The sequence below is a fragment of the Mustela putorius genome, unplaced genomic scaffold (genome assembly GCF_011764305.1).
Source record: "Mustela putorius furo isolate JIRA1106 unplaced genomic scaffold, ASM1176430v1.1 tig00003896_pilon_pilon_pilon, whole genome shotgun sequence".
NCBI lineage: Eukaryota > Metazoa > Chordata > Mammalia > Carnivora > Mustelidae > Mustela > Mustela putorius.
In genome coordinates, this window is record NW_025422045.1 from 2377727 (window position 1) to 2403755 (window position 26029).

The 26029-nt window shown below is 45.0% G+C and overlaps 1 protein-coding gene across 1 annotated transcript in view; it reads left to right on the plus strand.

The window, feature by feature from the left end:
- The window catches only part of AQP9 (aquaporin 9), a 43881-nt gene extending 18954 nt beyond the window's left edge, over positions 1-24927 (plus strand). The window contains exons 2-6 of the mRNA XM_004777288.3: positions 6292-6418; positions 13506-13643; positions 14610-14728; positions 17403-17620; positions 22975-24927. Of these exons, the coding sequence (XP_004777345.1) occupies positions 6292-6418; positions 13506-13643; positions 14610-14728; positions 17403-17620; positions 22975-23149 (777 nt within the window). The 3' untranslated portion in view covers positions 23150-24927. The remainder of the gene's footprint in view (positions 1-6291; positions 6419-13505; positions 13644-14609; positions 14729-17402; positions 17621-22974) is intronic.
- Positions 24928-26029: the final 1102 nt, after the last annotated feature.

Below are 26029 nucleotides of genomic sequence, written 5' to 3' on the forward strand. Positions count from 1 at the left end.
TGCATGCACCTGCAAACATTTTCTAAGGAATCCTTGGCCTTTATTAACTACTGCTTTTCCGAAAGGGCTCCGTTTGTACCTACTGACTGAACAGACACTTGTTCAGTGTCTGTTATACACTGTATCCGTGTTAGGAACATCTTAGTTTGCACTTTTTTTTAAAAAAAGATTTTATTTATTTATTTGACAGAGAGAGAAAACACAAACGGGAAGCAGCAGATGGACAGGGAGAAGCAGGCTCCCAGCTGAGTGGGCAGCCCAATGTGGGGCTCGACCCCAGGACCCTGGGATCATGACTTGAGCCAAAGGCAGATGCTCAACTGATTGAGCCACCCAGGTACCCTTTAGTTTGGACTTCAAACAAGGTACTAGATAGGCAAGAGATTGAGAACAGTCAAATGAAATAAAATCTGTGTAGTTATGATTTATTTGTGATAGTTGCTTTACCTCTTTAGGTTTTACATTCTGTCCAGTAATCAGCTTGTCTTAGGGGTCATGGCTCAACTTCCCACCAGCCCAGCTGAGATTTCCTAGAAATTACACCTACCACTTCTCACAACCTATCCCCTGTTTCTACTGAAAAGACATTTACAGGGGTGCCTGGATGGCTCAGTGGGTTAAGCCTCTGCCTTTGGCTGAGGTCATGACCCTAGGGTCCTAGGATCGAGTCCCACATTGGGCTCTCTGCTCAGTGGGAAGCCTGCTTCCCCCCACCCCCCTGCCTGCCTCTCTGACTACTTGTGATCTCTGTCAAATAAATAAATAAAATCTTAAAAAAAAAAAAAAGATATTTACCCATAGGGACCCCCCCCCCCAGCTTATGTTTAGACATTTTCCTATGCTCCATCAGATATTGTTTGAGCGTGGCATATGGAGATGCATGAGCTGCTGTGGTGGACATCACAGTCTTGTCGGGGTGGCCCGAGGCGAGGTGGATCGTCACAAAATGCCATCATAAAGACATAGTAGATGAAGCAGAGGAGTCCTCTGAGGGCTTGAGTTGTCAAAGGAAAGCCCCACAGAAAAGACAAGATTTTAGCTCAGTGTCAAGAGTACATGGAGTTTGGTTGTGGAAAAGGACAGACAGAGAAGGGACATTCTGCCAGACAGGAGAGCACGAGCCAGTGTGCAGCGCGGGAACGAGTGTCAATGAACTCAAAGGACTCGCAGCGACAAGGATGCCAGCCTGGCTGATGCAGATTTCTGTTGGAGAAAACTGGGCATGAAGTGGATGGGGTCGAAAGGCAAGACCCTGGAGAGCCCTGAGTACCAGGGGAGGGCTGTGCTGCCATTTCCCACCTAAGGGGGGGGGGAAAGGGGAGGGTGCTAAGTCATGCTCCATCAGGCAGGGTCACTGAGTGGGGAGACACTGGGGGTAGGGACGCTGGTTGGGGGCTGCAGAAGAAGCCTCCAAAGATTTGGGAATGACTGACTATAGGTGGCCAAGGGAGAGAAGAGGAAGGAATATGAAATGATTCCAGAATGTTTGGCCTGGGTGATTGAGAATGACTAGCCACCAGTCGGCCTTTTGTAGGAATTCCGCCTTTCAAATGTCCTTCTTGCTTTCCCACTGACTTTCTCCCATTCCTGCCGTGTGCGGCACCTGAGGAGAGTGACAGTATTTACCCTCTCCTTTTTTCTAGTGTGGCTTTCCCACCCAAAGCACTAAAATCTTGCCAACTACAAAGGGACCCAGAGGAATCACAAGTAAGCAAAGCAACACGAAGCTCTCGTCAGCTTCCCACTTCCCCTCTTCTGCAAATTTTGATCCTGTGACTAGGAATGAAACAGCAACTATTTCTAGCATCTGTCACAGATGTGGTTTTCTCCCTATTCTTACTGCCAGTCAGTGAGTCAGCGGTTAAGTTCACGGGTCCCTTTGTCTTAACTACATTGGGGGTTTCCTTTTGAGTTTATCCTAAGAGCAACAATATCCTGCACTTTCCATTGCCCTTTGTGGTTTAAAAAGTGCTTTCATTATTGTTCTCCCGTTTGAACCTTTACCAAACTATCCTACGAGACAAGCCTGGCTGGTGTCATTATTATGCTTTAATGATGATCAAGCTGACACCGAGAAGTGTCATTTACACAGACATACTGTCATACCTGGAAATAGCACCTGGAATCTGGTTATTTAATTCCCTCCAATATACTAGGTGCTGTGCAGAGACAAAGATGTTTCATACAGGATCTTGAGAACCCGATAAAATTGGGAAAACCGGGCATAGATCCGTAAGCAGTTAAAGTACATCCTGTGCATGAATGTCCCACTAGATGGCAACAGAAGCAATGAGCAGAAGGTACAGGCTGACTTATCAGGTCCTAATGCAATGCACAAACACAGAAGGATTGTGTCCATGTCTGGGCTCTGTATTTTGTTTTTTTAAGATTTTATTTGACAGAGAGAGATCACAAGTAGGCAGAGAGGCAGGCAGAGAGAGAGAGAGGGAAGCAGGCTCCCCACCGAGCAGGGAGCCCAATGCGGGGCCTGATCCCAGGACCCTGAGATCATGACCTGAGCCCAAAGGCAGAGGCTTAACCCAGGTGCCCCTGGGCTCTGTGTTTTAAGAGAGACACTGACAACCCAGAGCTTGACTGGGTGAAACTCACCAGGAATCAAAGATGAAGGGAGAGGCGTCCAGGAAAGTGAACCCCCTCCAGTTATCGGAAGACCTGGAGTGTGGAAGAGGTTTATGATTTATGGTCCCAAGAGTGGGATGAGAGCTAACAGAGAGAAGTTACAGGAAAGAAGACTCCAACTTCCTGTAAGGAAAGACTCCCTAGCTACTGGAACAATAAAAAATATCTAGAACTAGCTGCCTGATGTGGTAATAAGCTCCCCGTGTCTCACAGTAATCCAACACAGACCAGATGAATGCCAGTTTAGGATGTTGTAGGGAAAATGCCTGTGTCTATAAGATCCAGTATCTGTGCCATTGGGTTTAGAACTAGTGTAGGGGTGAGGCATGGTGCAGGGTCTGAGACCACGGGTTCTGGAGACTCCGTGGTGCTTGCCCCTGGAAGCCAGCCACAGGGCTGTGAAGAAGCCAGGCCACATGGAGAGGCCATTTGTAGGTGCTTTGGCCAACCCTCCAGCCAAGGCATCAGCTGACAGCCAGTATCAACCACTAAACACGCGAATGGGTTAGTCTTCAGATCATTCTAATCCTCCAAATTTGAACCATCACACTTGACACCAAGTGGAGCAGAGATGGGATACCCTGCCCAGCCTTGGCCAAATTCCAGATTCACAAGCAAAATTAAGTGTTACCATTTTAAGCCAGTAAATCTGGGGGGTAGTTACGTAGGGCTAGATAACTGGGACATGATGTTTATGTGTTATTCTAAATTGCCACCGATCTTCAAGGCAACTCACTGATGCAGAGTTAAGTAGAATCTGGTGTTTTTTGCAGAAAGGGGGGCTGGGGGACTGGGCTGAGAGAAGACAAAGCTTGGTGAAGCTATTGGGCAACTGTGAATGAGAGGTGAATGAGGAGTTTTGGGGGTACAGTGAAGGGCACGGTAAGAACTGGATCCATGGTTGGTCATACCCTCCCTCCCCTGCATGGTTCTGTGAGTTTTCTAAATCTCCCAGAGAAGGAAGCTTGACTGAAGAGATTCCAGATCCTGACAAGAAGGTGGAAGAGAACTTGGAGGTGTGTAGATGGCCAGCGCAGGAGGAGAGGGTGGCGGGCTTGGGAAACACAACACCTAAGGAAACACAATGAAACGATATAGCCCACATATGGTTGCTGTTGGTACCGAAAGAAATCTTCGAGATTATTTTCTAGATAAGAAGAACCAAGCTCTGGCACTTGGAAAAGAACGAAGCACTAATTGTATAGTAGGGAGAGTACAATTGAATTTCAGAGAACACAGGTTCAGTGTGGCGAGAGCATGAATGAGTAGTGGGTCCAAAACAGCTTTCCAGATAGGGGGTTCAGAAAATTGAAACAAGCTAGATAATAATAAGCTCTTTTCTGTATCTAAGAAGGGGAATGGTAGGGCAGTTCCTTTAAAGGTGAGGGCAGGGAGTCATGTTGGAAAGCTTCTCCATGATACCATGAAGGACAGATCTCTCATTTTGGAAGGGAAAAAATTATACCAGGTGCACAGAAGAGCGAGCCCAGAGTGGGTAACCAATTTCCCATCAGTCTGGCTGCGGTACTTCAGGATACCCAAGGTCTGTCTGCCTGCCTGGTGCGTGGATGCAGCGGGGAGGAAGCAAGCAAGAGATGATACTAGAAGGGAGTTACCTGACTTCCTCATTGCCTTTGAGGCTATAATAAATATATTTTATTTTTTTAAGATTTTATTTATTTATGACAGAGAGAGAGATCACAAGTAGGCAGAGAGGCAGGCAGAGAGAGAGAGGAAGCAGGCTCCCTGCTGAGCAGAGCCTGATGATGCAGGGCTTGATCCCAGGACTCTGGGATCATGACCTGAGCCAAAGGCAGAGGCTTAACCCACTGAGCCATGCAGGCACTCCAATAAATATATTTTAAAACTAAAAACCAATGACTTAGGGGCGCCTGAGTGGCTCAGTCGGTTAAGTGTCTGCCTTCAGCTCAGGTCCTGATCTCAGGGTCCTGGGATCTAGCCCTGCCTCCGGCTCCCTGCTGAGCAGGGAGCCTGCCTCTCTGAATTCTTCCTCTGCCCCTTCCCCTTCCTGTGTGTGCGTCTACTCTCTTTCAAATACGTAAACAAAAATATTTTTTAAAAAATTAAAATAAAAAGCACTGATGTGAATCTGGGCTGAAATCTTCTGCGTGGCGATTTCTGATGAAGGTCACTGAAGCCCCCACATTGCTCATTTCTCCTCCTTCCTTTCCTGCAACACCCTGCATCAATTATCCTCTCGAGGAAAGAACAATAAACAATTTCAGTATCTAGAGTAGAGGAGGAGAGTATTTATCATAGTGGAAGTTGACAGGGCAGAACCTTCCCTAAACCCACCCGAGCTATTTAAAGCTTTCTGCCCCCTCTAGACTAGCACAGGGGCACGCGCATCAGACCTCAGAAGAGGGAAGACGCTTATACAGAACGCAGCACTATGTCAGGATGGGCCCTTGTCTGGATGTGTCTCCTCTTATGCCCCGTTGTCTAAATCAGGTCATGTCAGCTGTCAGTAACATTTCATTCTTCTTTTCAGAAGATGCTGTCAAAATGCCAGTTAGCTTAGAAGTTGTGCAGGGAGTGGTTAATTGGCTTTAAATTAAAAAGAGAGACGCCAATGTGGTGCTGGTTTTAATGCAGAGAATTATTCTAATAGATAGGGATTCTAGAAAAAAAATAGGTTAAGTCTAAATGGAATTGATAGGCTATGAATGAACCCAGGCGATGTTTTTGAATAGGGAAAAGGGAACGTGTTACTACTACAACCTTAGTTAGGATTCACTGCAGGGTCCGGAGCCCAGCCTGTGCATATGTGATGTGTAGCCCAAGGGCTTCCCTGAAGATGTCAAGCCCACGTACTTAACCCTCCTGTCCAGCCGGTGGAACGAGGATGAGGCAATATGTCTTAGAATTGGGGATTATAGAAGCTGTTGAAAGATCAAGAGAATTTCTCTGCCTTCAGGGAAGGATAAACTAAAATCATTCTATATGTATTAAATTATTGTTTGTAAATTATATTTCTATGAAAGACCTCAAAAAGGCACCCTGGGGGAGCTATTTAGAATTAATTCATCGCTGTCGGGAAATTGTTCACATGCAACCTCTCATAATTCAAGCTCAGACTTCCCCTTCTCATCCTGTTGTGGAGAGACACGCAGTGACTGGTTATTATCTTCTTGATAAGAAGCATCCACCTTCTTAATCTCTTTTTCCTTGTGCATATTTGATCCTGAAACCTTTCCTCATATGCCCTTAAGCAATATTCATTGCCTCATGCTGAGCTCTTCCTGAAGTCGGTTGCTCTTTCATTGTGAAACCCAAGCTGGGCTGTGTATTCTAGAAAAAGTCTGGCCAATTCAACCTATAAAGAGCTATGATTTAATGATCCTATGGTCCAGAACTTCCTCCCCCAGGGCCACACTCGCTCTTTAAACCACAGCATGAGGATGGCTGATGGCCATTTACTGTCTTGGCGCGTGACTATTCCGTCTTTCTCAATACACTCCTTCACCAAATGTTTCCTTCGTGGGCCAGGATTAAATGGTTTTGATTGGTTGTTCAGTGAGGATATGGGACCCATTTTCTAAACATTAGGAACTACACGGTGGAACAGTCAGAATGTTTGTGTCCCCCACCCCCCAATTCACTTAGTTACTGAGCTTCCTCTCATTCCAGGTCCTTGGCTGTGGCTCTGTCGCCCAGGCCATCCTCAGTCGAGGACACTTTGGAGGAATTGTCACTATCAATGTTGGATTTGCCATGGCAGTGGTAATGGCCATTTACGTGACCGGAGGTGTCTCTGGTAAGTCATAAGAATAACAGCCGCCGTGCATCCATTCCGATGTGCTCGCTCAGCGCTGGGGGCTTTGCATACCCAGTGTGTTTGCATCCCAGCCACCCTGCAAGAATATGTATTTGATTCTGTTTTTATAGATGTTAAAATCAAAATGGCCAACAGTGAGTGACTTGTGCAAAAGCAACATTTAACTAAAGACGAGAGATGGTCTTGATGAAGTCCTGAAAGTTCATTTTTACTTTTGTTCTCTTTGCTCTTGGAGACATATCTTGAAAGAAGTTGCTGTGACTGATGTCGAAAAGGTTGCTGCCTATGTTATCCTCTAGGATTTTGATAGATTCCTGACTCATGTTGAGGTCTTTTATCCCTTTCGAGTTTATCTTTGTGTATGGTGTCAAGAGAGTGGTCGAGTTTCATTCTTTTACACATAGCTGTCCAATTTTCCCAGCACCATTTATTAAAGAGACTGTCTTTTTTCCACTGTATATTTTTTCCTGCTATGTCAAAGATTATTTGACCATAGAGTTGAGGGACCATATCTGGGCTCTCTACTCTGTTCCCCTGGTCTATGTGTCTGTTTTTGTGCCAGTACCATGCTGTCTTGGTGATCACAACTTTGTAGTAAACTTGAAATCAGGCAACATGATGCCCCGTTTTTTTTTTTTTTTTTCCTTTTTCAACATTTCCTTAGCAATTCAGGTTCTCTTCTGGTTCCATACAAATTTTAGGATTGTTTGTTCCAGCTCTTTGAAAAATGCCCATGGAATTTCGATTGGGATGGCATTGAAAGTATAGATGGTTCTGGGCAGTATGGACATTTTAACAGTGTTTATTCTTCTGATCCATAAGCATAGAATGCTCTTCCATCTTTTTGTGTGTTCTTCAATTTCTTTCATGAGTATTCCGTAGTTCTTCGAGTACAGATCCTTTACCTCTTTGGTTATGTTTATTCCCAGGTATCTTATGGTTCTTGGTGCTATTGTAAATGGAATCGATCCTCTAATTTCCCTTTCTATTTTTTCACTGTTAGTGTATAAGAAAGCAACTAATTTCTGTACATTGACTTCATATCCTGCCACATTACCAAATTGGTGTATGAGTTCTAGTAGTTTGTGGGTGGAGTCTTTTGGGTTTTCCATGTAAAGTATCATGTCATCTGAGAAGAGAGAGAGTTTGACTTCTTCTTGCCAATTTGAATACCTTTTATTTCTTTTTGTTGTCTGATTGCTGTTGCTAGGACTTCTAGTACTATGTTGAATAACAGTGGCAAGAATGGACATCCTTGTCATGTTCCTGATCTCAAAAGGAAGGCTGTCAGCTTTTCCCCATTGAGAATGATATTCACTGTGGGTTTTTCATAGATAGATTTTATGAAGTTGAAGAATGTTTCCTCTATCCCTATACTTTGAATCATTTTAATCAGGAACAGATGCTATATCTTGTCAAATGCTTTTTCTGCATCAACTGAGAGGACCATGTGGTTATTCTCTCTTCTCTTATTGATTTGTTCTATCACATTGATTGATTTGCGAATATTGAACCACACTTGCATTCCATGGATAAATCCCATCTGGTCATGGTGGACAATCATTTTAATGTACTGTTGGATCCCATTAGTTAGGATCTTGTTGAGAATCTTGGCATTCATCAAGATATTGGTCTGAAATTCTCCTTTTTGGTGGGGAACTTTATCAAGATCAAAAGCAAAGGAAACAGTCAACAAAATGAAGAGGCAACCCACGAAATGGTAGAAGATATTCGCAAATGACAGTACAGACAAAGGGCTGATATCCAAGATCTATAAAGAACTCCTCAAATGCAACACACACAAAACAGATAATCCCGTCAAAAAATGGGCAGAAGACATGAACAGACACTTCTCCAAAGAAGACATACAGATGGCTAATAGGCACATCAAAAAATGTTCATCATTAGCCATCAGGGAGATTCAAATCAAAACCACAGTGAGATACCACCTTATACCAGTTAGAATGGCCAAAATTAAAAAGACAGTAAACAACATGTGTGAAAAACAAATTTTTTTAAAAGAGAGAGACAAGAGATGGGGGTTAGGACTCAGAACTGGCTGGTTTCTTTCTTTCTTTCTTTCTTTCTTTTTAAGATTTTATTTACTTATTTGAGAGAGTGTATGTGTGTGAGCATGAGCAGAGTGAGGCGCAGAGGAAAAGGGAGAAGCAGACCCCTTGTTGAGCAGGGAGCCCGATTCGGAGCTCAATCCCAGGACCCTGGGATCATGACCTGAGCTGAAGGCAGATGCTTAACTGATGGAGCCACCCAGGCACCCCTGAACTGGCTAATTCCTAAATGGAACTCCTACATCCTGTTCTTCATGCGCCAGTATGATCTTTTGCCTGTTTCTACCCCATGATTGGAAGCCATTCCCAGAGACCCTGCTCAGAGCCCAGTGAAGATCACTCCAACAGAGCCAAGTCCCTGCACCTTTACCCACAGCAATCACAGAAGTCTGGGCTACTTGCAAAATGGCTGGTGTTCTCGTGGGTGGGCAGGTCTCACAGAGCAGCACTCTTGGTTGAATTCTGCCCAACGGGTGGGCTGATTAGAAACCATTCACAGAGTTCTGAGAAGCAAAAATGAAATGATGCTACTTAATGCAGCTTGTAACTCCAGAGAGATCTGTGGAAATGATGCAGTTCTCAAAGGTGCTTGGAATTTTCCAGCAGCCTGGTCAGAACACTGAGGCAAGCTGGCCGAGGCCAAGGGACAACAGGGAAGCCCACGCACAGTGGGGCTCTGTGCAGGTTGCTGTGCATACTCTGTCCCCTTTCTCTACAGCAGTGCTTTGCAGCAGGCATTCCAATCTCCATGCCCCCAAGTGACCCAGAGCTCGGAAATAGTAAAACAACGGCGAGAGTCCCACAGAGGCAGAGCAAAAACTTGCTCCAGGTCTACATGAAAGCAGAGCTCCTGTCCCCACCATTACACAGTGTTCGCAATGGTCTATTCTGGGCAGGGCATGACATTGCAAGCAGGGCCTTTGGGCAGAACAACCCTGGCAGAGGATCCTACAGTCAAGCCAGCCGGCCTGGTGGCAGCTGCTGCCACCGGAACATTGAAGAATGGCTGCCCCAACCCCCTGGGAGCCCCACTGGGCTGGGCCCCTGGAACAGTCATCTGCTGGCTGTCCCCTTTCCAGAGCGCGTAGACTCAGATCGTGCAGTGCTGCGGGTTAGGGATGCCTGTGTGTGTGGTTGCTTCGGCATGAGCTGTGTCTATGTTCACACTCTTGTCAAGTCTCTGCTGTGATCCCAGCACTGTAGTGTCCACCTAGACACCAGAGTAGGCAGTGGACTCTCCTAATGATAGTGGAGGAGACAGTGGACACAGATCAGTCCTGGTCTTAAATCAGCTTTCGAGACATTCCACTGCTGCCCCCTCTGTGCTCCCACTGCGTTCACACAAGGCTGGTGGCCACAGACTGGGGAATAGAAAGGTGGGTGTACTTTTGGGGTAGAGACATAGTTTTGGAATATTTCACCTGCATAATACCCTGAATTGAACTTCATCACATATTTATTTAGAAGAAATTGGTCCCAGACCCAACCAGTGTAGGTAATAGCTTTCATCACCAACGTGGCCCATGTCTGTTTGCATCTATTGATATACTCAGGGATTTGGGCAGTCTCCATAGGAAAAAAAGAGCAGAGACCAACAGGCAGAGGGCGAGAGGGTGGGAGATGGCATGAAGACTTCCCATCTGGGCCCTGAACTGGGGTTAAGGCCAGGTGCTCAGATGAGTGAGAGCTAGAGCTTATAGGACTATTTCTACCAGAGGTTCTTTCCAAGATGAGGGTTAAGAGCCAACCAAATTGTTCACCAGAGTCTGTGAGACCCCCAAATATAAGTAGAGCAGTTTCTGAGCCTGGTTTATATAAGGCAGTATTGGGCTGTAAAGGAAACTTAATGCCCCATCTCTGGAACCTAGCGATCCTAGGCTCCTTGAGGACGGGTGGCTTTGGGAATGTGCAGAGACCACACACCAGCCCACCGTTGACATGCATACAGACATCAGTATTAGTTTAAGCAGCCACAGGAATGGGACAGGAAGACTGTTGTGGAGAAGAGGTGACTTTCTCCTGTGGCTACAGCTAACATACTGGTTTGGGAGCATGTAGGAGGCCCACTTTGAGGATTCCAAAAATAACCAATGCATAGTGGGTATAAACATAAGTAAGATCCTACTTTGTGGCCACAGACTGGTGAGGTCAACTGACATCTGGTTTTGCAATATAAAACATTACCTTCCTGGAAGGATGTTACTATACCTTTCTTCCCTGTGAACATGCCAGTGGTCTGTCCCTTGAATCTGGCCAATCAGAACTCATGACTCCCCCATTAATGATGCAGCATCCAACGTTGTATATGCTGCCTTCTTACATGGTGGCTGTTTTTGATGCAGCATTTTATAAGCCATGTAAATTCTTGCAAAAGCAAAAGAACTTTGATCCCGACAAATAAAATATTAAGGTTGTCTCTATCACAGTGTGGGAAAGGAGGCGATCTGCCCAGGGCAGCATCTGAAAGGGTTCATTCTGCTCACCTAAGACTTTCATCTCAGGCCTGGTGGGCTCCAGCTCTGCCCTGGGCTCTTCTTAAGAATCATCTGATCGTCACAACAACCTGGATGGAGCCAAGACTTGAGGGCAGCGCTCCCGAGTCCCTCACTCGTGTTCTTTCCACTACACTGCTCTGCTTTGTGTTACAGTGAGCCAGGCTGGGCACTCACCCCTGCAAGGAGAAATCTTCCTGTTGCTTTGCAACACACTCTCCTGGAAACACCCTCTCGGATTCCTAAACAACTTTCCCTCTCGGCAGGCCTTCACCGTCTGCGCTACCCATTGACTGACTCAACTTTCATATTTGGAACACCTACTGCCTGCCTTGCATTGTGTAAAGTCCAAGATGAAGAATGAGCACCCTGCCTCGGAGTGCTTGTGAGGGGCTAAAAAGCAGAAACCTACCCACAGGAAGTTTTATTTTGGAAGAGGAGCTTGCTAAACGGAACTCTGTAACTCTCGCATTGATGGGCTCATCTGCGGGGAGCAGTTTTTGACTGGGGCTGATTTCTTATGGGCCCTTATCCTTTCACAATGGATCTCTCTGCGCTGGCTGGGTGCTGGCTCCCCTCCAAACAGCCTCTGGGAAAAGAGAAACAGGGCTGGCTTCGGGAACTTTCCACTGCCTGTGCACTCCCGTCTCCTAACCCCTGTTCCCAGCTACCTTAGTAAGTGGTGCTCCTGCTGGTCTCCAGACTTGGGGCTCTCTTAGATTTCAAAGTAAAACAAGCCAGTTGAGGTGTTTGTAAGGCTTCAGGAAATCACCCATGCTTTGATATACTGGCATTTTCTTACTCGGATGAGCCCCTAAGAGGCAGGGGCAGGTGAAGAAAGGATCCTTGAGGCTTAGCCAGCAGTGAGAACCGCTCCCTGCAAGCCCACTTGGGCTTGGAGACTCAAGAAAACATTCTTTATTCATGCGGGGAGACCTTCCAGAAACGGCTGACCTATAGGTTTTATAGAGTCAGATGGTGAAAGTTTCTTCTCTCTCCTCCTCCTCCTTCATCATCATCACCGCCATCATCATCATCATCATCATCATCATCATCACCTGTTGTTCCAACCATGTCCCTACCCCAAAGGTCTACATTTCAGTGTGGTCACATTGACAGTGACTCTAATTCCCCCTCCACACAAAGTATACACTTCAAATGAACATCTTTCGTTCTTATTTTTGCGGGGGAGAGACTTTTACTTTCCTATTTTGTATTATGTTCATTGGGATGAGCAGTGGGTGTTATACACAACTAATGAATCATTGAACACTAAACAAAAACTTACGATGCACTATATGCTGGCTAACAGAACTAATGAACATCTTTCATTTTCAGGAACTAACCCCATTTGCACTCAAAGACGATATTTGAAATGTGGTTTTCTTTCTGCCCACTAAGGCAGGGAAGGCTTATGAACATGGTGTATACCACTTCCATGTCTGGAAGCAGTATAGCACAGAACACAGACTCTAGAATTCATATCAACCTGCATTTGAATCTGATTCCCACCACTTAACTAATCATGTGGCCTTAAAAAAGTTACTTTACTTTTGTGCCTCAGTTTCCTCACCAGTTAGAGAGTAATACCCACCTCACTGAGTTCTTATAAGGGTAAAATGTGTATAATACCCCAATAATAACATATGGCAAGTTTTCAGTAAATGTTGCTACTAGCAAAGCCACGGGGGTATTGGTGACCTACCACTGAGCAAACCCTCTGTGTGATCTGGTGACCAAATGAGAAACCAGGAGGCTGATTCTCTAGCAGGAGCTTAGATTGGGGTGTTGGAAGCATTGCTACATTTGCATGTGTGAGAGAAACACATTATTCCTGCAGAGGAACTGAGCAGAATCCAGACACTGTAATCACCTCAAAGTACATGGAGCCCCTTACCTCAGTGAGAGGCACAGTCCACCAACCAAGGTTCATTTTCCCCTTAGACATCTCTTTTTCATCTTAAGATTGTTGTATCTCCTCTGGACATGGGCTGAGGAACTGCTAGATGCAGATTTAAATATTAAACAATATGTTGTATAAATATATTGACTTAAAAACATATTGATGTTAACAGATTATATCAATCTCTTGGAGGTAATTATTTCATAGACAGTTAAAAGCCTGGGACGTCAATGATAGCGACATTGATAGCGACAGTAGATCGACGATAGAGACAGAAAATGGACCTCTTGAGTACAAGTTTCTTTCCATGTCACTCCCTTCTCAGGAAGCTAAACTTCCTAGACAATGTCTAATGGTTCATGTGGATTACTCGTCTCCCTTTCCTCCCCATTCAAACACATGCATGCGCACGTGTGCGCACACACACACACACACACGTGCACACTGAGCTCACACACTCACCTATACGAAAGCCTCTGTCTCTTCACACAGTTCTCTACCTAGAAGACTGAATTCTGCCTGAGGTTTCTAGATAAGATTTTCTGTGTTAGAATTCTCCCTGGCCTGCTGCTAACATCCCTAACCGTCTTTCTTTCTTGCAGGTGGCCACATCAACCCAGCTGTGTCTTTTGCAATGTGTCTCTTTGGACGAATGAAATGGTTCAAATTTCCTTTTTATGTGGGAGCTCAGTTCTTGGGAGCCTTTGTAGGAGCTGCAGCCCTCTTTGGCATTTACTATGGTGAGTAGGACTCCTAAGCCCAGAGGTTAGGGAGAGCTGGCCCTGACTGGGGAGTCAGAATTACTTGTTAAGAACAGATGAGCTAAGGCAGGAACAGGGAAGTGTTCCACATTCAGCAGGCAGTTCTAAGAATTCGAAGTTCTGAATAATGTGGCCAACATTATCATTAGGACAAATTCACAAAGTCTCTTAAGAAAATGGTCACAATTTAAATGGAGGGCAGGACTAGAAGTCTGTCTTTAGGTCCAATCAGTACTACAGTGTGACCAGGCACAAAATTAATGATAGGCCAGTGGATTCTCCATAAGCTTTCTCTGACTTGGCTGGGAGAGAGGGTGTTGACTGGTAGCAAAGGTTGTGATTAAGTATTCAGAGCAGGAATCTGGAACAAAGTCTTTGAAGGAAAGGGCACGGTTGAGAATAGGCTAGGTGGGGAATCTCTTCCCCATTCTGTCCAACAACAAGGACATCTGATCTCCAACAGTCCTGGAGGAGAAACAGTAATGGTGATCAAAGACCCAGACTTTAATTCTGTACTACGTCAGTAAGTAGCTGGGGGACTAATGTAAGCCATCTGACTTTGTCAGTCTCAGTTTCCTCCTCTGCAAAATGAGGGACTTGACTTCTAAGACCCTTCAAACAAAAAAAATCTTGAGATTGCATGAAATCAACTGTTGAAGTAGTTCCTTCTGTCTAACCCCCATAGAATATGAGTTTCCTGACCCACTGGCTAAGGTTGACTCAAGTGTGGAGTGAACCATGGAGGGCAGCCAGGGCTTGACGTGACATCCTAGAATTTCTATGGGCATCTCTAAAACTGCCAGGCTATGAAATGAGGAGAGAGAAATGGAATAGGTCCAACAAGCTGGACCTGAGTGTTTTTGGTTGTTTTGCACAAGACCCGGCAGAGGCCTCCCTCAGCTTTGCCCAGAGAACACTAATGTACCAGAGTTCTTTCTTCCACAGATGGACTTATGGCCTTTGCCGGTGGAAAACTGCTCATCGTGGGAGAAAATGCAACAGCCCACATTTTTGCAACGTACCCCGCTCCATATCTGTCTCTGACAAATGCTTTTGCAGACCAGGTAAGTGCCTGTTTGGTTACCAAAGACTGGACTTCAGGGAAAAGATACGATCTCATAAGGGGAATGCACAGGAACATTATAGTCCATCAGACTGGGAAGGCTGTGTTCCCAAAGTCAGAGGTCACTAGGCATAACCCAGGCATTTTTGACCAGTTTTTCCCTTTACCAAAGTCGATATCACTAACAAAGTTTTCTGCTTCCTTGTTAATAGATACACTTGAGGGCACCTGGGTGACTCAGTTGGTTGAGTGTCTGACTCTTGATTTCATCTCAGGTCATGATCTCAAGGTCATGGGATGGAGCCCCACCACGGGCTCCCCACTGGGCGGGGAGTCTGCTTGAGATTCTCTCCCTCTCCCTCGGTTTCTCACCTTGCTCTCTCTCTCTCTCTCTCTCTTAAATAAATAAAATAAGTCTTTAAAAAAACCTGCATACACTTGTTTTGCACTGGTTGAGGTCCAGAAAAGAATGGACAACAGGACATTTCAACCCCTAAAGGGGAAAATAGGGTTTGCTTTCTGATCACTGTCTCTGCCACACTCTGAACATGGAGGCCACAAGAAAAGACATTTCCATCACAGTTCAAGGACTATGAAGTGTGACCGTTGAACCTAGAGCATCGCTGGATCCTCTGAGTCTCCTCAGGCACATAGGTTTATCGAACCTCAAGGTAGCTAGAAGAGTCTCTGCTCTGTGGACATCTTAACAAGCTGCACCCAGACACCTGCGATGTAGCAGACAGCACGGTTCTTCTGGTCACCTTGTGGCAGGACCAACCTTGTCAACCTGAGGGCCTCTTCCTCCCTTACCACAACCCAGAAAGCCGGCTGGTCAGCCCGGAAGGAAGAAAGGAGGGAGAGAGGCAAGGAGGGAGGACATCTCCAGCAACTCTCAGTCGTTCTCTTGTGATCACGATGGGGCAGGCTAGAGCGGGCATGTGTATAAAACGGAACTTCCAGATTGCCAACTCTGTCCACCTCCATTTGATGGAGAGATGAGAAAATCCATGCCCTCATGTCCTCGGTCTTTTTCCTCTCCACTTTGATCAATAAACCAACAGGCAACAAGTCTTTCTTGAGCTCTCTCCATATGCTCAGCGCCGTGGCTGGAGCTTGAGGGACTGACAAGTCAATGTGAGACGGAAAGATCTGAGATTTGGAGTCTGAGTGCCGGAATTAAAATAACAGTTCTGTGCCAACTCCCTGAGAAACTTTAGCTCGATTACTGAGCTCTGGGGGTCTCATGTTTTCATTTGTAAAGTGGGGATAATATGAGCACTTATCAGATTACTTTGTAAGGATGAAGTGAATAATAGGAGGAAAATGCATTATAAACAGTCTCTGCCCAGGAATTTTGAATAAAATGAAGAACAAAATGATCACCTGAAGACAAAAGGAACAACGCAAAAGCGAAGACCATTAGACTATAGGAGTCACATTAGTCATTTGGCACCAAGAGCTGGGATGATGAGAAAAGTTCTGATGGAAAAGATACAGAGAGCTGTAGCTGCCAGAAAAAGAATGTTCTCCTAAGCTGGAAAAATAGAAGGATAGTATTCAGATGAAGTAGTTTAGGGTCTTACACTCTATTCCGTATGGGAATATTAGATTCATTCAAAATATCACAGTTCAAGACGGCATATACTACTAAAAGACATGAGCCAAAAGATGTCACACAGCAATGAGTGCAGAATGGGGATGTTTGCTCTAGGGGGTGTGTGCGGGAGCTGGGGGGACGGAGGTGACGAGATGGACAAGTAGCTCCCAAAGAGTTGAAGGAGTGTCAAGTGCAAAAGAAGTTAGACTTGGTATGCACATGCTCCCTGGAGATTTGATGGAAGTTAGTACATAACAGGTGCTCAATAAATATTGATTAATAGACTTATATATTAATTATGTAGTATGTATACACTAATATTTCTATACTAATTATAAAATTCTTGGCCCATGAAATTATGGTGAGATAAAGTTACATTATATTTAATAAAAAGAAGACCTTTCTAACAATCGGGACTGGGCTTTCTCTTTCAAGATTTCTCATTTGAGGTAAGAAAGAAAGAATGCTGACATTCTCTCTCTCAAACCTTGGCTTGCGTTGAAAAGGACAGTATCTTCATTCCTTTTGAAAGTGGCAGGTTTCATTCTTCTAGAAGAGCCTGAGAGAACTGCTGTCATTCCCCTAACGTTTAGTACGGTTTGCATCTCTTCATTACAAATCAGTTTTTCCCACGTATCTGTTTCTTAGTTCTATTTTTCTCTTATGAACTTCTGTTCATTTCCTTTGCCCATTTATCCGTTGACTCCTCATGTTGTTTTTCTCGCCCGTCTGACGGGGCATCTCAACTGTTCTGCCAGCTGGCGGCTTGCCTTTCTGTTGAGCACAATGGTAGCTTAGCAGGATAGTTGTCTCGAAGCTAAGTCTCTGGAGCTGAGCTCTCAGGGTCCACACCTGACTGCCACTGACTGGGCAGGCGACCTCAGCACATCACGAATGTGTAAACGATGCCAGCCCCACATCAGGGCTCGCTGTTACGAGAAGAGAGCCTGGCCTGCTGTGCCCGCCAGTGCGTGTTGTTTGTTACCACGTTTGTTTTTCACCAGAAGGGGTGAATTCTGAGGTGGGCGAGTGAGTGGAATACAAGTTAAATCCCTTGTGCATTTTCTCCCTCCCCCAGGTAGTGGCCACCATGTTCCTCCTCATGATTGTCTTCGCCATTTTTGACTCCAGAAACTTGGGAGTCCCCAAAGGACTAGAGCCCATTGTCATCGGCCTCCTGATTATTGCCATTGCTTCTTCCTTGGGACTGAACAGTGGCTGTGCCATGAACCCGGCTCGAGACCTGAGTCCCAGACTTTTCACTGCTTTGGCAGGATGGGGGTTTGAGGTCTTCACGTAAGTAATGGTGGTGTTGGGGGAAGAGAGAGTCATGCTGCGCCTTTACTGGGAAGGGCTGCGCTTGGACCCTGGAGGTCTAGGAGAGTTCAGTTGGGAGTGTGGAGATTAAGTGCATGTTCTGGTCATCGGCGTGGATTGTTTCACTGGTGCTTTGTGATATGGGGTGTGGGGGCAGGGAGGGGAGTGAGAGGAGACACATATGGACACAGATACAGAGAAAGAGGAAGAGAGACAGGGAGAGAGAGGCTCTAGGTAAATTCAAAAGAGATGGGCTTGGCCTATATAATAATAGTACTCAGTTGGTAGATGGTTTTATGTGAATATTTTGGTTGTACAAGTTGTCTGCAGATTCATTTTGTGATAAAGTTGGGCCTAGAGTTTCCATCTTCTGATACGACTCTAGGGTTCTTGGTAGTGAACCATGCTATGCTTCACTCATTCAACAGATCTTTACTGGATGCTATCTGTGCTGTGGTCACTGTGCTATGTAAAGGGAGATTTCGAAATCAGCTAAAACCCTAGCTTTGAGCAATACAATAAGAGCTCTGGCAACCGACAAAACAAAGTGTTCAACCAACGCAGATGAGAGAGTGACTAGTTACACCTCGGAAGTTGGGAAAAGCATCACCAAAGAAGTGAGGGCTGAGTCAGGTCTTGAGGTATGAGTAGGAAATCCCTGGCAGAACAGACATGAAAGAGAGCCCGTGCACGGGAAATGGCAAGACACCATACTTTCTACCTCAGAATGTGCTGAGGAAATACGTCAGCTGTTGGTACCAATCTTCTAGGACACACTGTGCCCATTTATTCCTTCCCGCTTTTGCCCCCATGCAACCACAGTGGTCTGTCCCCATCCACTTAGCATATCTCTCTATGGAAGAGGAACTCACGTTGGTTCATCAAGAAACAGGGCTCTAACAGGGAGAAAGAGAAGTAGGAAAGACACATGTGAGGAAATTCTAGGTTCACATTTGCTGTGAGAAAAGACTTGAATGTCCTTAAAGGCTGACCTGCACGTATAATCATACACATGCGATGACTTATTTAAGTGAAAGTTTGGGCTGCCTTCACCAGTGTGAAAAAGTAGTTATTTAAATAACTGACACCAGTCAGATCACCACCACAGACAGGGCTGAGAGCTGCTGGAAGGTAAGCATCCTGAGGGCTGGGACCCAGCAGCATCCTCACCACTGTCCCCACGGTGATGAGACCAGAGGCTGGCATATACAGAGTCTCCAGAGAAGTTAATATAAGTCTGAATGAAAGAATGGTCAAATGTTATGTGCCAGACATGACCCAGGAGATGAGGAATACAAAGAAAATCAAGCAACATCCCCTATCTTTAAGAAACTGATAATGCAATGAGTTTTCTAGAGCAGTGGTTCTCAACTAGAGGTGATTTTTTTTTTCCCACCCAAAGACGGTTGGCAATGCCTGGAGACATGTCTGGTTGTCACAGCTGGGGAGGGTAGAAGAGAAGGTTGTTACTGGCATCGTGGGTAGAGAGAGGTCAGGGATATTGCCAAGTATCCTCCAGCACCCAGAACAGATTCCCACAAGAAAGAATTATTTGGCCAAAAATGAAAGAATGCTCCACAGATGAGGAGCTCTTGTTCCAGAATGATTACCATTAGGACATGAAAAGGTTGAACAGAACATCCCCTACCAGGAAGGTTCTTTTGTATCCTTCCAAAAGAGAATGCAAAACATATATCAGCAAGATTCTCAGAGCCCAGAATTAACCTGACTTTCATTAATCCCAGCTCCTAGAGCCTCACTCTAGGTTACTGCTGCCCCCATGACCTGGTCACCTGTTAGCTTCACACAGACCCTTGGAACAAAGAGGCCTCGAAGCCTCTTTTTGAGCCCTGTTTCAGGACTCACCCGAACTCTAGGAGGGATGGTCATTCTAAGATAGATAAAGGTCTTGTCTATCCTCTCTTGGCTTTGTGAAGTCAATGGTAGGAGATCACATCTGGCAAAATGCTAGAATCCCCTACTGCCAGACGAGCTCCACGTCCCTGTCCCTCCATGTCAGGGTCTTTTCCTCTCACACGTTCATTTATTCACCCCTGCAGCTACCTGAGCTGTTGGTCCAGGCCCTGGGCTGAGATGATGAAACCCAGCAGCTGCCTTTCTGCTTCCTTTGTGCTCTGTTCAGCGGGCTCAGCCTAGCCGCTTCCACAGGCTGAAGCTGTCAAGTGTCGTTTAAGAGATTGACTCGTTCACTTCAGCACGTGGGAGGTTTGCAGCTCCAAAGTTAGGAATTATGGGGGTGGAAGTAGGGGCATTTTATAGTGTTTGGATGTGCCTGAATGGGGGACAGAGAGGAGACTGCGGGCAGAGAGGATCTGTTTATTATGTTTAAGTAACAAGTGATCTCATCTAGCTGGAAGGGTGTGTGGAGAAGTCTAGAAAGGTCAGCGTGCTGGATCGCAGAGGATCTAGACTCCCAGAATGAAAACTTGGGGTTTGGGCTGCCCCATCTTTTTAATTATTTATTTATTTATTTGTTTGTTTATTTTGAATTAATTTATTTATTTTCAGAAAAACAGTATTCATTATTTTTTTCACCACACCCAGTGCTCCATGCCCCATCTTTTTTAGATTATGGGAAGCAACAAAGGGTTTCGAGGGGAAGTTTGAGGGGCACCTGGGTGGCTCAGTGGGTTAAAGCCTCTGCCTTCGGCTCAGGTCATGATCTCAGGGTCCTGGGATCAAGCCACTCGTCGGGCTCTCTGCTCAGCAGGAAGCCTGCTTCTCCCTCTCTCTGCCTGCTTCTCTGCCTACTTGTGATCTCTCTCTGTCAAATAAATAAATAAAATCTTAAAAAAAAAAAGAAGAAGAAGAAGAAGATGGGATGTTTGACATGGTTAGAACTCCAATTTAGTTAAATTAATCTGATGTCACCATCTAAAATGGATTAAAAAGGAGAGGGTAGAGGAGTAGAAGCCAGTTAGGAAAGAGCTGGCTGGCTGGTAATCTTCAAAAATGCCCAAGAAAACCTTGGAGGGATAACAGATCCCCAAAGTGTTTCTAGATCATCCCACCTTTTCAGGGTTCCTCATCCCCAGTAAGCATCTCAGTAGCTACATTAGCCTGGGTCTACCCCCAAGATTGCCTAACTCTCGGGTCCCCACTCACCCCAGTCTGGCCAGCACTGAGGATGACCAGGGGAGGGGATCACCAGACAAGGGCCTGTCAATAGACCCCGGCTGACTCCGGCTTTTCCTTTCAACATTATAGTGTTTTCCATCTAAGCGCTCTCCACGAATTCCCATTAAGGTGTTCATGACTTCATGGATGAAGGATCTCAGGGAGATTGTTAATATTTTAAATATTACTCAAAGGAATGAATCCCCGATGCTGGTCCGTACCTTAAGCAAGTAACAAAGACATTGTCCTGACATCCCCCAAATCATGGCGTGTGAATGACACTGAGGACCCCTAAGACCGGACCAGGCAGGAACCCACGTTTGAAGGCCTCCATTTCTGACCGGTGACCCTGGCACAACACATTCAGCCCCGACAGAAGGAAGAGTCTGGCCAGTGAAAGAAGGACATGTGTCCTGGCAGATACACGGGACCTGGATCTGTTCGAGGACAGTGAGATTCAGTGGCTAAGTCACGATGAAAGAAAAGAAATGAGAGACAAATAAGGTGGCTTATACGTGCTTCATGTGTTTGCCCAAGAGAAGGTCCCTAGCTCTGTAAAGCCCATGCGCCTCTCCCAGGAAAGTCCTCCTGGATTTGGGGACTCTGAGAGAGCCTCGAAGTGCGCGTCATCTCAGCTGCGCAGTAAGAGTGACCTCTGGTGGCCATTGTGCTCAACCTCAGGGCCCTTCCCCTGAGCCTGCACTCGTGAGCTAAGATTTCTGGGGACGACCCAGGGGAAAGGGATCACCAGACAGAGGGAAGGATGGAGGTCAAGCATGGGGCTTAGTTCCTTTATTATTCTTTCCAATCCAAATGTGATACAAACAAAAGGCCACCTGGAACATATATGTGGTGACTAAGCATAATGATAAAAAGAACAGCCCGCAAGCCTTTCCCCAACTGTGAAGTCCTCAAACAGCTCCTGCTGTTTCCCCTGCCTCCTCCGCATTATTCTCAGTGGTAGTGATTATCATTCCCCTGCTTTATGAAAGTTTTTTTTTTAAGATTTTATTTATTTATTTGACAGAGAAAAAGATCACAGGTAGGCAGAGAGGCAGGCAGAGAGAGAAGGGGAAGCAGGCTCCCTGCTGAGCAGAGAGCCCGATGCGGGGCTCAATCCCAGGACCCTGAGATCATGACCTAAGCCGAAAGCAGAGGCTTAACCCACTGAGCCACCTAGGCGCCCCCGAAAGATTTATCTGAAATATATACACCCTTAAATAACTTTATAGTATTATTGAATAATTTTGCTTGCTTCTGAGCATTGTGTTCCTTCCTATGGAGTTACTTCATGGATTTCCTGCCTCTGAAGAAGATGGTGACAATTTACAAAGGCACCTGCTTTCTTCCGGAACTCTACTTTCAGTACAATTACTGTGATTGAGGACTTCTGGAATCATGGCAGAAAAGAGAATCATGGCAGGAAAGGCTTATCAGAGAGTAACTTTAAGCTGTGACCTTGGGGTGCCTGGGTGGCTAATGGGTTAAAGCCTCTGCCTTTGGCTCAGGTCACAGTCTCAGGGTCCTGGGATCAAGCCCCGCGTTGTGCTATCTGCTCAGCAGGGACCCTGCTTCCTCCTCTCTCTCTCTCTGCCTGTCTCTCTGCCTACTTGTGATCTCTCTCGGTCAAATAAATTAATAAAATCTTAAAAAAAAAAAAAGCTGTGACCTCAAAAAATAAGCATGAAATTAAATTATATTTAGTAGGTAATTCATATATCCACCTTTCATTTTTTTTAAATCCATTCATTGGCAAACATTTCCTGTTTATTTACTCTGTGGTTGCCCTCCTAGACCAACTATCCAGGAACCTCTCCACATCCTTCCATTCATAATCCCCAGGACTCATCATTTCAGGATTGAGGGCAAAGCAGTTCCTAAATAATCAACCAGGATTGTCCCCAGATGACTTCAGTTTTGACAGTGGGTTCAGGGACTCTGTTTTCTGAAAGGAAAATAAAGGGGACCTATTCTCTCACAGGTAATAATAGCACAATGGACTAGATCATCTGAAATGAGGTATATGAAAAATCTAGGATGATGCTTGCCAAGCTACAGTGAATGTGCTTATACTTAGCTCTTGCTGAATTAAAAGGGAACCATGAGCATGGGAAACACTGGCTTGTTAGGGAATAGCTAGTAATACCAGGAGGGAGATCCAAGTGGTGTATCACTAACTTCTTGTTTGTTTTCAGAGCTGGAAATAACTTCTGGTGGATTCCGGTAGTGGGCCCTTTGGTTGGTGCTGTGATTGGAGGCCTCATCTATGTTCTTGTCATTGAAATCCACCACCCGGATCCTGACCCAGACTTCGAGACAGAACCATCTGAGGACAAACCAGATAAATATGAACTTAGTGTGATAATGTAGTCGTGTGCTCAGGTTGGGTTTGCAATTGGCTGCACTAGTATTTTCATCAGAAAAGATGGCATTCAGGTGTCTGTATTTTCATAAGAGTAGGATGGAATCCACCCAATTTTCTCTGCTAGCCATGTGAGGTGCATAATTATAACTGCATTCAAGTCAAAGCTGGCAAATTCTGACCTCTCCTTCACCAGTTTCCCCCAAAATAGCACTGACTGTCCCCTGAATTTCAGGCAGCCTTATCTCCTGCTCTGTTTGTTTCATCCTTTGATGGGAATCCTTATTACTAGGCCAGCACTGATAACTTCGAACCTTGACCGTGGACTTACTTGGATGATCTCAGCTGCACTACCTGTATGTAATAGCATTATGAAAGCTTTGTTTTTCCACAAAGATTATGTTTTGAGTATCAACCAAAACTAAATTGAAAGACAAAACTGTGATTTCAGTTAATATATCCATGAATTAGGGAGCCAGTAGGTCAACTGCGCGGTTACATTCTGCCACTATATTTGTGTAAATACAGATACTCCTCAAACCTAGGGATTGGGAAACAGTAGATTACAGCTAGAAAGCACAGGGGAAGGGCACTGTGGCATTCAGAAACCTCAGGAGACAAGATAAATTTGGGAAACCAAATGGAATTTTTTAATGGAAACCATTTATCAGATTAATCTCTTGCTCTTTGCATTTGAGAGGGCGCCAATTAATTTTCTTGTCTTTAGTATATAATAACCTAAAATACAGCCGTAACCTCAGTCATGAAAATTACATCACCCTATATTTTTAACTCAAATGCATTTTCCTAATTGTCCACTTGAGGACAGACATTTGACAAGTTAAGTCAATGGCTGCACTCATCCATTGTTCTACACGTGCCCTAGAAGCCAAAACTGGAAGCCATGGGATCCTGGTCTAGTGGAGTCTTCAGGAGAGAAGGACCCCAGAAAGATAGTGTTACCTTATTGGGCTTTTCCATTCACAAAAACACTTTCCCATTTATTATCTCATTTAATCCTCATAATGACTGTCCAAGGTAAATGCTGTGCTGCCCATTTATTCAGACAAGGAAACAAAGTCTCAGGGAAGTTGAGTGAGTTGCCTAAGGTCAAATGGAAAGTTGAACCTCATCTAACGCAGCCTACACCTTTCAGAAGATCAATAACTAGTCAAGAATCTTGGCCAGCCCTCCTTGGCTGACCAGAAGACATGGGGCTGGCAGCGGCCAGAATGTGTACACTTTCTGGATATAATGTTCCTGGGACCCTAAAATATAAAGAACTTCATCGTGTGGTTTTATTCCTGCCGTTATTGAAACACTAACCAAGGAAAGACATAGTAATTAGGTCCTATTTTTCATGTGTTGAAAAACATTGTCTGAAGGTCTCCCTTCCTCGCCCACCATTGCTCCTTCTAACTCTCGCTCCTCCTTCCCTGCCAATCACAGAGATTACATGTGGGGACTTTCCCCTTGGTCAGGCTCTTCCCTGTGAAGTTCCCTAATTGATGTCACTTTGGTGACAAGTGTCGGTGAGTTACAAGCACCAGAGAAATTGCTCTACATCAAACGATGCACCTTCAGTCAAACTGTTAAAAAACCCAGCATTCCCAGAGGTGTCCAGTTCCCATTGCGTTGTGATGATAACAGAACAAAAAGCAAATGTGAAATGTCTCCAGTGGCCTATGTTCTATAATCTACCAACATGGAATTTTTTTTTCTTGCTCTGGAACTACCTGGATATTTCCCATTTGAAATAAAATTGGTGGCTTTTTTTTTTTTCTAAGTTTTTATGAGTGCTATGACTATTAAGGGCACGTTTTACCCCGTCTATAAATTGAGATCTCCTGGGGAGTTCTTAAAAAATACTAATGTCCCAGTTAATCATTTGTAAATATTGCAGTGACTCAAATGTGCAGTGGAGGTCGAGAATATTGACTTGGTTAGATTACATGTGTCTAAGGTTTCTTTGAGAACCATGTCTAGGGGTGGCCAGATGATTTCTGGAAGGATTCTCAGGCTTGGGATTCTTACGGATTTGAGAGCAGCGGTTCTCAATAATGGGCAGCTCTACCCCCTTCTCAGTTCCTTCCACCACCCCTGCAAGGGGATATGTGGCAATGTCTGGAGTGATTTTTGGTTGTCACAGTTAGGGTGGGAGAGTTGCTGGTGGGTAGTGGGTAGAGGTCAGGCTGCTGCTAAACATCCTACAAAGAAAAGGACAGCCTCCCCCAACCCCCACAGCCCACAATAAAGAATTCTTCAGTTGAAAATGGCAATTTGTGCAGAGGTCGAAAGATTCTGGATTTGAGAAAAGGCGAGGGGAGGAATAAGAGAAGACGCTGAAGTCCTGTGCCCTGATTCACATTCTGCAAAAACAGAAATGCCAAACACGTGAGGAACAACCCTGGGGGTTGGTGGATTATAATTATTAGAGAAAGAGGCAACCTAAATTTTGAGTTTTCAGGTTGGATTGTGGAATCTATGATCCATGCAGGTGATCATTAAACACTAACTGGTGATTAATGACTGGGATCATGAAAGGAAAATGCACCTTAGGAAATCAGCCCCAGGAAGACTTATTTAAATGGGGAAAAAAAGAAAAAAGTCCTCTTGTTCTACGTGTTCACATTCAAGTTCTCCCTCTCCCCCAGTTTACAAGTGGGTTTGCCTGTGGTGGATTCTTATGCCAGAGAATGTCTTTGTGTTTGAATGATCTGTATCACAAGTCAAGTAGAGCCAAATAACCTATATTTTAAATAGATCCTTTAGGAGGTGGAATTTTAACAATGCCCCCCCTTCCTTGTCAATCACAAAACTTAACAGAATCATTTATTTTATGCCAAAAACAATTTCTCCATGATTCCCCAACCCTTTGAGATCTCAAA